The sequence below is a fragment of the Teleopsis dalmanni genome, chromosome 1, assembly GCF_002237135.1.
Source record: "Teleopsis dalmanni isolate 2A chromosome 1, ASM223713v2, whole genome shotgun sequence".
In the NCBI taxonomy this organism is placed as follows: Eukaryota; Metazoa; Arthropoda; class Insecta; order Diptera; family Diopsidae; genus Teleopsis; species Teleopsis dalmanni.
The window spans coordinates 85,453,928-85,467,069 of NC_051846.1; the positions used below are offsets into that span (position 1 = coordinate 85,453,928).

The 13,142-nt window shown below is 30.8% G+C and overlaps 1 protein-coding gene across 3 annotated transcripts in view; it reads right to left on the bottom strand.

The window, feature by feature from the left end:
• Positions 1 to 3,479, bottom strand: part of LOC119668657 (teneurin-m) — a 345,384-nt gene extending 341,905 nt beyond the window's left edge. For 2 of the 3 annotated variants that reach the window (XM_038078241.1, XM_038078240.1), the window contains exon 1: positions 1,521 to 3,479. In XM_038078241.1, coding sequence (XP_037934169.1) covers positions 1,521 to 1,806 — 286 coding nt within the window. In that variant the 5' untranslated portion in view covers positions 1,807 to 3,479. The remainder of the gene's footprint in view (positions 1 to 1,520) is intronic. The other variant, XM_038078242.1, reaches the window with a different exon arrangement.
• Between the last annotated feature and the right edge of the window lie 9,663 nt (positions 3,480 to 13,142).

The window sequence follows — 13,142 nt, forward strand, 5'->3', positions numbered from 1 at the left end:
TTGTCTAAGTAACATTTTAATTTTGCAATTTAAAAAAAAATGTAATAGCTTTATAAGTAATATTTTCCGCAGTTTTTTTAATTTTAGCTATTTTATATACTATGGATAAAATACTTTAATGGTTTTGAATAATAAATGCTTGGAGCTGAAGGACTGTTCGTTACCATAATAAGATATATATCAATTGGAATAAGGAATTGAATAAATTATAAGACATAAATCTGAAAGAAGTATACAAATAAAATAAAAGACAATACTTAAGTAATGTATTATTTTAAAATATTCTTAACTCTTTTATCTCCTTGTGGAGTGTTATTTTTTATGTGATTTCTTATTTTACAAAATAAAATTCGATAGACATATATGATGTAGATGCTATAGATAAAGATACTTTTAAAAAAATATTAATAAAATAAAATAAAAACATTTAAATTTAGTAAATATATAAAAAATAAACTACTAAATTTAATAAGTACGTAAAGGTTTAAGCTTTTTTTAATATAATACCTACGATAACTTGGCACCTTTTAATAACCCAAATTATGATAAAAATATATATTTTGGAATGAGTTCCCTACCAACTATCTGATTTATATAAATTCGTATATTATATAAATTTATGAGGTTACACTCTAAAATAAATTTCTCAAAATTAAATGCAATTTAAATTATAAAATTAACTTTATAAGTCAACATAGATATGTTAATCATTTATATCAGAATAAAAAGGAATTTAAAAAATGCTTCCTGCAATTATGTAAATTCTGTTCTTATATGTAAACTGTTTTTAAAATTTTATCTACTGTCACTAAATAGCAAAAATTTTGATTATACTTTTAATGAAATTTTACAAAAAAAAAAAAACAAAAAAAAAATAGTGATGTAAATTATAAAAATGCAGTAAACATTTGTTTCTTGCATAAATTACATATCATGAAAATGTGCAGATACTTCCTCATTGTCCTCATTATTTGTACTACGAGTACGAGTGCGAGTATCACTTTTCTGCTCGGTGAGTTTCATTTGTATCTACATCTTTTACTACATAAGCAACAAGCACTTAAACCAAAACTTATTTTCTGTTTTAAAACAAAATTTAAAATGACACAAAACACACATGAAATATTAAAGAACAAAAATAAGGAAAACAAGCTGACAAAAATGTGAGCAGGCACAAGTATTTTCACACATGAAAATCTTTGTTCTCATCCTTTCCAGCTGCAGTGGAAAAATCTCAAATACGAACAAAAGAAAATTTAATTAATTTTGGTGCACAGACACCAACCTACCAACCTAGCATTCTATCAACCAACCAACCAACACCGACTCTGATATCCGTACCTCAACAAACTGAAACTGAACTGAACCCAAAATGCACGAAATGAGCAGAAAATACTATACCACAAAACTATGGCATAGTACGAGTATGTAAAAATAGTGGAGCGACAGGCAGCAGGAAGAAGATTTTTCTTATTTTGGGAAATTTGGAAAATTGCTGAAAACATTTTGGTTGCACTTGCCTTGTCTGCCATGTGTGCGCGACGCTGTAGAATTTGCATCATTTGGAGGACGATGCGGTAAATGTTGATACTCGTAGTCGTAATGTGACGGTTGCTGTTGCTGCTGCTGTTGCAATTGTAAATTTTGTTGATTCTGATGCTGCAACGTATTATGTTGTGATTGTAGTGTATGTTGTTGTTGCTGCTGCTGCTGTTGTTGTTGCTGTTGTTGTCTCAATGAACCGGGTCCAGGACCGCGATTATCATCTCGACAATCCAGGGTGCTTTCATACTCATATGGATTCATATTTGCTTCCAATGGACATTCGTCGTCGTCAGTGTCGGTGCCACCGTCGTAGATGTTTTCGGTGTGACGGTATGCGTGATGATTTTGCTTTGAGAACTTAATTTTGATGGTTTTTAGAAGAACCGGTCAAAGTTGAAAAATAATTTAAGCCTTAGATGAATTAAACTAAGCTAGTAATTTGCTAGTTCCGTTACAAGCCAATTTCTAGACAGGCTCCTATCGGCTAGCTTTCATACACCCACTGTCGTCCGTTTATTCGCCAAGCTGCGTCATTGGTAAGTAAATTTATTTAAATTCCTTTAAATTTTTTCAAGCCACCAATCAATGTTTTATTTTCAATTTAACACATTTTCATTTAATACTACTTTATTTTTGTACTTTACAATAATTTTTTACTTCTATTGATTTTCACTGCACTTTTTGATTTTATGATTTTTACGGTTTGCTTTACTGCACTTTGCACGTTTCAGCACGTTTTCGACTGAAACAACATATTTTATTACAACTTTTCTTTGCTTTCTACTTTTATGACTTTGGCGCAATCTTGACTTATAAATTTTATATCTTCACTTTTTGTTCAAACCCCCATGAGACATTTGCATAACGTCTTCTGCAATGCTTCCTGGCCCGTGCTTGCTCCAAGCTGGTATAGGTATTCGAAGCTGGTTTCCTTCTTGGAGTTCTGCTGAGGTCTGTTGTTGTGGACTTGTTGTTGCCTTGTTGTGTGGGTAGCAAAATGGGAATTGCCTTTTTTCCGTGCCGTGTGTGCCTGTCCTGCAGCTAAGCAATAAAATATATTCAAAATGCCTTTAGCTGGAATTGGTTAGCGAGCGTATGTAAGCATATGCGATTCCTTGCCGTTTGCGTTCCTTGAGTTAACGTGGACGACACTGTGGCTTCTCGTCTGCCTGTTTTTACATTTGGTTTAATCCGTTTTACTTGGCCAGCGAGGAGTCAGGTCAAGTGCCGTAAATTTCTTTACGTTTTAGGGTAACTTTTCTACACAACTATGAATCGGATTGCAGGATTTATTTATTTGTATCCCGTATTTATTTTGATTATTGCACGATTTTTGTATAAATAAAATTGAAAACGATTTAAATTGGTTAAATTTTTAATTTTCCCTAGAAATTTTATTTTAGTTTCCACAAATGTACCGCACACAAGAAGTAGCCTTCTTCAGATTACAGATGACTACAGCGTATCGTTTCAAAATTGATTTTTGTTGGTAAAAACTTCTAATGCATTATTTATGGTTTAAATTTAAAGAATAGCACACGTTTCACTTGAGTTCGGAATTCTCCTCAAGGAATATTTATTATGTTTTTGTTTTCTTTCCATTTGCTTTACCACCGAAATGAGGCAGAAAACAATTTGTTATTTTGAAAATCGTTAACATAAAAAATCCTTATCAGTTTCCAAAAATATTTTTCAATACAACTTCAATAAAAACACAATATATAATTTTTGCAAGATATATCTTTAGTTGCAAATTTAATAGAAATTATTTCACATTCGTTAGTTGTATCTCGCGCGTGTTAAATGTCCGCGTATGGAAATGATCCGCTCGAATTTCTTGGCGATTACAAACAGCAAACGACGTTTAAAGACTAAATTCATGAATTTTTGTGTATCTTGAGGCAGCATGCGAGCAGGCAAAAATTTGTGTTCTTAAGAAACCAAATAAACAAAAACACAGAAAGTTTCGTTTAGTTACTCAATCGAAAACAAACTGCAAGATACACTCAACGAACCCAACATACGCAGCCTATGAGCAGGTAGTAAAAGTGAGTTAGCGAATAGCTTATGTGCTTCTTTGCCATTCATGCTTGCAGCAGTTTGCATTTAATTGAGCGGAGAGCCATGAAGAGAGAGCATAAATGAGAGAGTCACTGAGCGTAGTGCTTAGACAGAGTGTGAGCGCAACTAAACACAAAGTAACTTAACGAAACAAAACAAACGCATGCCGAGATACTGTTTTGGTTAAATTTCTGTTTGTAGTCTAGTGACTCTTGTGCGATACTCTGTGTCGCTAGTTACTTTCGCATTAGTCATGTACTCATTATGTTAACATATGTTGCGGCTATGCGCAAGTCATGATTGTAATGTTCTATTCCATTCGTTGTGTCCATCTCAGAGCAGTGAAGTGCGTGCCATATCGTTTATGAGCGCCACAACTAGAGTATAGAGCTAGGAAATCCTTTAGCAACATTACAATGTGAAATTCGTTTCATTAGTCTGACTTTGAGTCATGCGTCTTTCGTTGTAATGTGCAAAGATAAACTCAACCGAACTGGGAATTGTACGACGAAGACATTTGAAGGTTAAAAAGTGCGTTTAACCGTAACGCAAATTATGTTAACATTTCGACAACATTTTTATCTAAAAAGGGGAAATTATTTTCCTTCGTTGCATAGAAAACATTGTAACGAAAAATAATTTTCGTTAAATTTATCTTTATTTATTTTACAGTGCTTGTACATAAATTTAGCAGTGTAATTATGTGATGTTAGCAAAATGTTATGAGCAGTGAGTGCTTTGTTACGTTACTCTGCTATTATAACAGAAAATTATATACAAATATTTTGAAATACTCTAAAGCCGTTTTCCAAAAAAAAAACATGATTTTTATATGTATATTTAGATTGAAATAAAATTTGAATAAAGAAATTTACTAAAATATATACTTAATAAATATTTGATAAATATATATTTAAATAAATCTTTTACTATAATTTTTTTAAGATTTGTAAAATAATTATAAATATTATGAATATTATATATTATTTATTTATTTATTTCATTTTATATGTTATTATATACATTATTATATTATCTTATTTATTTTATACATTTTATATACATAAATTATATATAATACATATATTTTATATATAATATATATATATTTATATATTTATACATTTATTTAAAAAAATCTCTTATTTCAATAATTAATTATACAATTATTGTTAATATTTTAATATGCAAATGACATAATAATAAAGTTTATTTTAACCGAGTTTAAGGTCAGTTATTTAACAATTAAATTGTTAATAAGTAATACTTATTGATTTTTGTTAAAATTTTAAATACATTTTTAAAAAGTATTTAAACATTATATATATTTTTTATACTTCGTAGACTAACTTCAAGATACATCCAATTAACAAATGTGGAATGTAGAAAATATGACATAAATATTTGTTTGTTTGTTTGTGCGAACATTAGAGTCAAGTACGGCTTGGTTAAGGGTGAATTGGTTAAGATGCGCTGACTCTGAGTTTAAAATTTGGCAGGACACGAATTCGATGCCTGGTGCTTGCAATCTCAAAAACTTATTTACAAATAATTAAATACAACAAGAACTATTTCCAAGACCACTGATGATGGGTTTTTGGCAATAGTCGAAACAACTGCATTGTCAGCCAAAAATACAATTAATTAAAATAATATAAAATAAATATTTGTTGTTTTAGTTCAGTACTGTTCGAAAAACTTCTTCATAATTAATTCAGATATTATATATTTTATATGTATAAATAATAGTTTTTATGATATGATAAGCATAATGAAATGAGTAAATTTAACAGTCTTAAAATAACAGGAATAAAAAATAGTCATTGAAATCTATTATATTCATGGGTGCAGCTGGGTAGTATCAAGGTGCGCTAGCCCCTTTACCTGTATCTTAATGCGTTATCTTATTTTTAGCAAAAAATTAAATACTATTAAACCAGCAGTTTCCGTTTAAAATTAAATTTAACAGTGATAAAATTATCACTGTTAAAATGATGCAGTGATAATTTCAATGTGAGTGGGAGCTGATAGAGGAAAGAACTCACGTTTAAAAGAAATAACTGTTTCTGTCATATTAGTATATCTATAACTCACCATCCTCCTAATTTTCTTTCTAGCTGATCGCATATTCTACTTATGTCCTATGTTTTCATTCAGATTAATGTTTCAGAAATCATTCCGGCATATAGGGATTGTTCGCCAATATGGACTTTTTAAGGATTTTTTATAATTATCGCTGAACAGATTAGATTAATAGTTTAGGTATTAAGATATGTTTGCTTTTGCAGGAAGTAGGACCAGGAGTGGATGGGATAAAGACAAACATTAATGACGATAAAAATGACAAATAATAAAAAAAGTTATAGCGTGGCGATTTGTTTTTTAAAGCACCCGTCGCTGGTCAATAAAGACAGTTTTCTGGCTAAAAGGTTGAAGTGAACTTATAGTTCTTCTACATAAAAAATCTACATTAAGTTATCTGCTAACATTTCCGTTTATTCAAACAAACTGAGTTATGTACATGAAAAGTCACATAGATTTCACATTTTTCAGTAAATTCTTATTAAAATAATCATACGGAATAGTAGACAATAGTAAAATTAACAATAAACTACATGCAAAGGAATGAATTGTGCAATGCTGGTAAAATAATTTTGTAATGAAGGTATTTGCAGGTTCACATAGATCCTTGGATATGCAAATGCATTGCTTAGTTTGCTATCAGAGCTCCGCTAGCTTTCAACTGTTGGTTTTACACTGCAATGTGCTATACTGGGTATGTGAGTTCAGGCAGGATATAAAATTTCATTTCTGTGTCCTGTTTGTGGAACCATTACTTATGCTTTTATTGGAGTTAACTTTTAAACTCGTATTGTACGATGACTTCGGATACTGAGCAGAAGTTGGTTTATAAGATTTTCTTTGTACCTTAGGTTGCTATTAGAAGTTGGTTTAATTTTGATAAGTTGTTATTTTTAAATAAGAAATATTTAAAAATTAAAATGATGTTTATATATAGTATTTTTGGGTTAATTTATTTACATAGTCATTAAATGTTCTATTATTATTATTTGATTGCAAAAGTTATATTAAATGCTTTATTATTCAATAATAATACTTGACACAAGTCAAGTATGGCATTGGGCCAGTTGGATAAATAACACTGACTCTGTGCTTCAAATTTAGCAGGGCATAAATGAGTTCAAACCTTGGTATTTGCAGTCTCAAAAAATTATTTACAAATAATTAAATATAAGAAATAATTGCAAAATATTACTGATGATGCGTATTTATCAGTACTAGAAACAGCTGAATGGTCTGCCAAAAATGCAATTAAGTGATAAAATAGTAAAATTTTGTTGTTGTAAGTCATTACTATTTTGAGACATGATTTATTCGTTATAATTGACTTTTAAAATTGAATGCATTAACAACAAAGTATGCTAATATTTGCCTCTATATAGTTAAATCAATAGTTAAATTATGTAGATTTTTAAATAATTAAATAAATGACTAGAATCGGGGAGTAGAATCGGGATATGTTAAATATGCGCCTCTTATAGTCAAGGCATATAAAGATTATGCGCCTTAAAATAATCTTTTTTCTAATGAAAACAGTATAAGTTGTATTGAGTATTCCTTATTAGACAAAATACTAACATTTCTAGAACTATGAACTTAAATAAACATATTTTAAAATTACTTTTACTTATTTAATTTTATTTATATAAGTTGACAAATGTTGACTTCACAGTGGACTTAGTTTTAAATTTTTTTTAAATATTTATTTAATAAACATTTAAATATTGAATAATTTTAACTCTCTGCGGCTACTGCTCCCGTGGCTTCTGTCCCCAGCAGCTCCTCGTTTACTGCTCCTACGTGAAGCCACTGAAACTAAGCATTTGTATGCGCTCGAATGCTAATAAATATCTCAATCAACACTAATTGCTGTTCAAGGAAATGCATTGAATGTTTAAAAATTTTGTACTCATGAATACTTAATTTTATTATCGCATCGAGTCTGGAGTGGTTTTTTCAGTTGCTGTCAACACGGCAATTTGAAAACAATTACAGGAACGACTCTAATTGCGAGAAAACCATAAATAGAATCGCGTTAGCTGCACACAAAAATGTATCTGAGTTCCTCGTACTGCACTCCGTGCATATGGCTTTGGTTTTTTCCTGAAATTGTTTTCGTTGTTTCAAATTTGGCATCTTCCAAACAGAAAATTATGCAGTAGCAAAAGGAGTGACAAAATAAAAGTCACACATAACACGGAGTTGCATTCACAAGCAGCCTCGCGTCTTAGCTTTCGACACCTTCGGTTGCTTGTGCAGAGCAACCTAATCAGTGGCAGTCGTGTTTGCGTATCTGGAAGGAGACATGCACAACTGGTTGTGGTAGGTTGAGCGCTGGTCCGCCCGCTACAAGACGAAGTCACAGGGAAACGCACAGCAGACAAACGAATACATTACGACGACCACACACGTCACATGTAATAATTCGTCGTCGGACTCATACGGCACGAAGTGGCTTACAATTGAAAGCAGACGATCAACCAAACAGCAAGGCATTGATACAGACAGTTAGACAAACGGGCAGAGATATTGAAAGATAGGCTGAGAAAATAGTATGCAGATTCAATATGGGAACTCGTTACCATCCAACTGACACGGACGTCGATTTGGCTGCGTAGCAGTGACAATGTCAGTAAACATTTGCATCTAAAGTGGCTAAATGTAGCGTTCGATAAGCCAGAAATACGCGAACAAATCTTGTGTGTACACTGGACTGAGTTGGAGTGCAGGCTTTGGTTCCATAATAAATTCGGTTTCTCGTTGAATGAACGTAGAACGTTGAACTGCTAAGCTTGCAATTGAGTCGCTAGAAGACGCATTCAAACCAATTGCTTATTGGTCTATTGCACACAGATGCAGGCTGCAGGCTAGAAGTGCTCATCAGTCCACACCGCATCAATAGTCAAATTGAAGTCACTGCATGTTGCTGGCCAAAAACGATTTATTGGCATTTTCCTGCGAAACTGAATACACACCAAAGATTGTATTACTTTTGGGTTGTTGTAAAGTTTGTTAAGGTTAGCTAAAGACATAGTATGTATGAAGTCGTTTTCTAAAATCTTTGGATGTTAATAAATTACTTTAGCAATGTATAAATAATATATAATTATTAATTTTATTAATTTGATACCATGATACCTGTAGACTTATGAAGTGAAGCAAGACGAAAGTGAAGCAAGTTACTTCAGTCTTTATTACTATTATTTTTAATTTAATTAGTTTAAATAATTTAAAAAAATGATTATAAATAAAAAAATCGAATTCGAATTCAGATTTTGTTAGCGATATAGGGTAGAACTAAATTCAGTTAACTGCTACAAAAGCTTGGACAATACATTACCGAGAATTAAGAACGAATTAAACGCAAGAGAGAACGAATTAAACGCAAGTAGACAAATCAATATTTTTTTCTACAAAAGAAAGTTTTATCCATGTAATTGAATATCGTTGAATCCAATGTTACTGAAAATATAGATGTTTCTAGTTATTGTCCGAATTTTACACATGTTTATATAAAAAACGGTTTACGCACTCGTAGGTATATCTGTTGATTTGATAATCTCGGGTGGGATCTCCTCCTATTTCACAATGTACATAAGTAATCAAAATATGTATATAAAATAATAATCAAGGATATTATATTTTTGATTCACTTTTTTAAAAAAATACAAAATATCTAATAAAGTATGAAGGCTAAAATATTGACGGAAAACATCTCAAAAAGAAAAAATGGAAATTTTTTTAAATGTACGATACTAAATAATTAAGGCTATCTGTAATCAGACAAAGACAAGAATAAAACTGATTCGACAGATTACATAAAGTTGGTAAGAAGTAATAAGTTGGTACTTGATACAGGTTCCGATTTACCCTTTAAATTATTCACGATTAAGAGAAAAAACTACAATAACAATATAAATAGGAAAGATTAAGATCAAAGAGTGTTATTAATTGCAAAAAGTACATTTTATTTTGATAGAAAAGAACTACAAAAGTACAAGTTTAAAGTGTTTAAATAATTACGTAGATATATATAAATCTAAGGATGTGGTGTAATATACGTAGGCCAAGTAAGTGCAAAATTTAATAAACTAACGACAGAAAATAGTAAATGACATATAATTTAATCTCCATACATTGAGAGAATAAAAAATTAAGAACAAAATAAAGAGAACAAGAGTCAAAGTGAAAAAGTTAAAGACGTACAAATACCTATATTACTTTTTTCTTGGTCAAGACATGACATGACTATAGAACATGAAAAAAGAAATCGTTTTAGTCTGGCGTATAACAACAAACTGTGGAGTTGAGTTCAGTTCAGTATCATTAGCCCATTGTATAGTTCTCTAAAGATTATTTAGGAACTAGAATCAAAGTACAGTACTCTTCAAAACGAGTTAAGCAATTGATGGTGATCTTCTCCATAGCATGTTAAAGTTAAACTGGGTATATGAGAAACCAGTATAGATGTGTAACATTTTTCCATCAGCCCCATAGTTGAGATAAGTGTAATTGAATGAAATATTTAATTTACTATCAAAATTAACTAACTGACAGTACTCGTCAGCATCGCTGCCATGGGACTGTCATCTTGTCCGGGCAGCTTAATTAGAGTAAGAAATATCAGCATTTCGTTGATTATATAGATCTTTCTAATATAAAATCAAGTGAATAGAATACAAAACGAGTGAACATTTTAAAGAAATTACTGAAAAGGTAAAAACAACTAATGAAGGTTGAAAAACATAATATTGTAATTGATAGCTATAGAGACAACTATAAAAGTTGTGGATGATGTATGAACTACAAAGCATACAAATTAAGAGATATAAATTAAACAGAGAAATTAGAATAGATGGAGAAGAAGAACAAAGAGATGAATACATACATAAGAAAGGAAAAAATAATATTGTGTTGCAGAATGAATAAAACGTGAAATTGGACCTAATTTGAGTATTAATTATATTAAAGTATATTAACGAAGTTTCTTATTTATCGTATTTGATATTTTCTAATAATTACTTAACTATTGTTTTATATAAAAAGAAAACACTTTATTTCTGATAATTTCATATATGCATGATTTAAAAATATAATAACAACAAATATAACGAAAACTGACAGACTTACCAACACCGCGTTATCAAATCTCACAATAGTTACAGGCTCCTCGGGAAGGTATGCAGATCTGAGATCAATTATTGCTTAGTCTGATGAAGTGATAAACAATAATCTAGTTAAGGCGTAAAGAAAGAGTAAAAGTGCTCAAGTGCACTGGCTCAAATAGCTTCAACATAGAAACAAATATAATGATAATGACATATGAAAAATTGTGGTTTTTATATACCAAACAGCAATTAAAACCTTAAGAAAGTTCTGAAAACGAGATAATAATTCAAAATTATATATGTACTTAATGTCATTAATCATTAATCACAATTAAATATTCGTATATCGTTACTTCATAACTAAAGACCGTTTTTTAACAAGTATCTTAAGTGACACGAATCTGATACAAACTCCACATATAAATATAATATTAAATATTATAATTATTATTATTTATTATTATTATATATTATTATTTTACATAATAAATATATATATTATATATACACATATATATGAATATACATATATAAATAAATAAACATAAGTATAAGATGTAATTTTTTTGAGATCGTGTGAAATCCTCTCACCATAACATAACCGAACCTAATGAGAGTTTCCCATAAGACCGAAATCAGTTGAAGTCAAAAGTCAATGTCATTCATTTATTACAAAATCGTAGCAAATTTAAATTTTTAGGAAACCTCATTTATTAAATGTTGCCAATATTTTCGCATGTGTGCGTTCCAAAAAAGTATTCTTTAGTCCTCTGCGTTCCAAAGAGAGTCTTAAGTTTCACTTTGTGTTTGATAGTCAGAGACAGTTGAATTCACAGACGCAGTAAGAAGGAAACCTTTGCAACCACGACGCCCACAAAATTGGTAAAACGTTGATATTAACGAGTTTCAATTTTCTTCACGCATCACGTGAAGAATTCCCTTTGCCGACAACGACTTAATGCAGCGAATTTTCGTCATGTAGGACAACTACAACTACCAAATACTGTTGGCAGCATTGACTGCAACGCATCTACACACGATGGAAGTATCTACGAAATATGCTTGTGAGTGCTTAGGTACGCCAGAGCGTAGGTGGGTAGTTCGCTTGCATGTTTATGGATATTAAAATGCATGTACACTTACACTTACAGATAAAATCGCAGGCGCTTCAAAAATAGAAATTCAAATTCGAAAATATGGAAATTCTCGTAACAATAGTCGCACTGTATGAGTCGCATCTGGAGGAGTATCTTCTCGGTGTGGCAATTGTCGTTAGTAAAGGTTTCAAGTGATGCTGCGCTGCAAATCCAATACTGTGCGCTGCATATTTCATACTCAGTATTTCGTACTCTCGGTTCTCTGTATGCTTGCATGTTATTCACTGCCTTATGAAGATTTTGCATGCGTTAGTGTTCGCTTGAGTTTGGGGGTCATGTCTAGTACCTCGTAATTCGATTAACACCTCGGAGCGCCCACTATAGCGTTTAATTGGTAATCGTTTGGCAGTTGTTTTTCTTTATGTTTTCCATGCTTGGAGTAAGTATTTGTGTTTGTGACAAAGGATTTCTAATGCCATCGCATATGCGTCACTTCGAGTGGAGTAAACTGAAAAATGCATTTAAAGTGTGAAAAATCTTTACTGATTGATGGATGAGTCGTCATGCTGTGCTGAGGAGACTTTGCGGTGAGGTTTGTTCCTAACGATTTGGCTTTGTGTACGTCTGTATTTCGATTTTATAATGTTCGTAGTTAATATTTCTTTCAATTAATTGAAGTACTTAAAGTAAGTGGCAGATGTTTTCAGAGAGTTTGAGTGTGCTTCAGTATTTCGATTATTAAAATTTTAATATGTTCTTTGCCCTTTTGTCTCATACAATGCCATACCGGTAAAAACTTGTGTATGTGGACATATATCAATCATCCACGATAATCAAGGTTTTTTGTTTATAATTTTAAGTTTGAAGAACTTCAACTGTTAGTTTCAAAGGGGTTAAATGATTTTCCTTCAATAAAGTAAACATAATTTAAATATATAACTTACATCGTAAACTCAACTATGACAGTTGTTTTCTTTTTATTAAAGGGATGGATTTTGTAAATCACATAAAGATTTTTAAATAAATAATTATTTAAATTAGATTGAGATTCATTCAGACTAATATTCTTAAGGTTAAGTTGGAGAGAACACATTTGTTTCTTTGTATAATTTTTTATATTGATTTAATTAGCAATATTTCTTATAATGAGAAATTTTATTTTATTCCAATTTCATAAGTTTTGATGGCACAGCATTAAAAGTTCAGAAAAATATTTAAATGCAAAACCACTATATTAAATACCATTTGG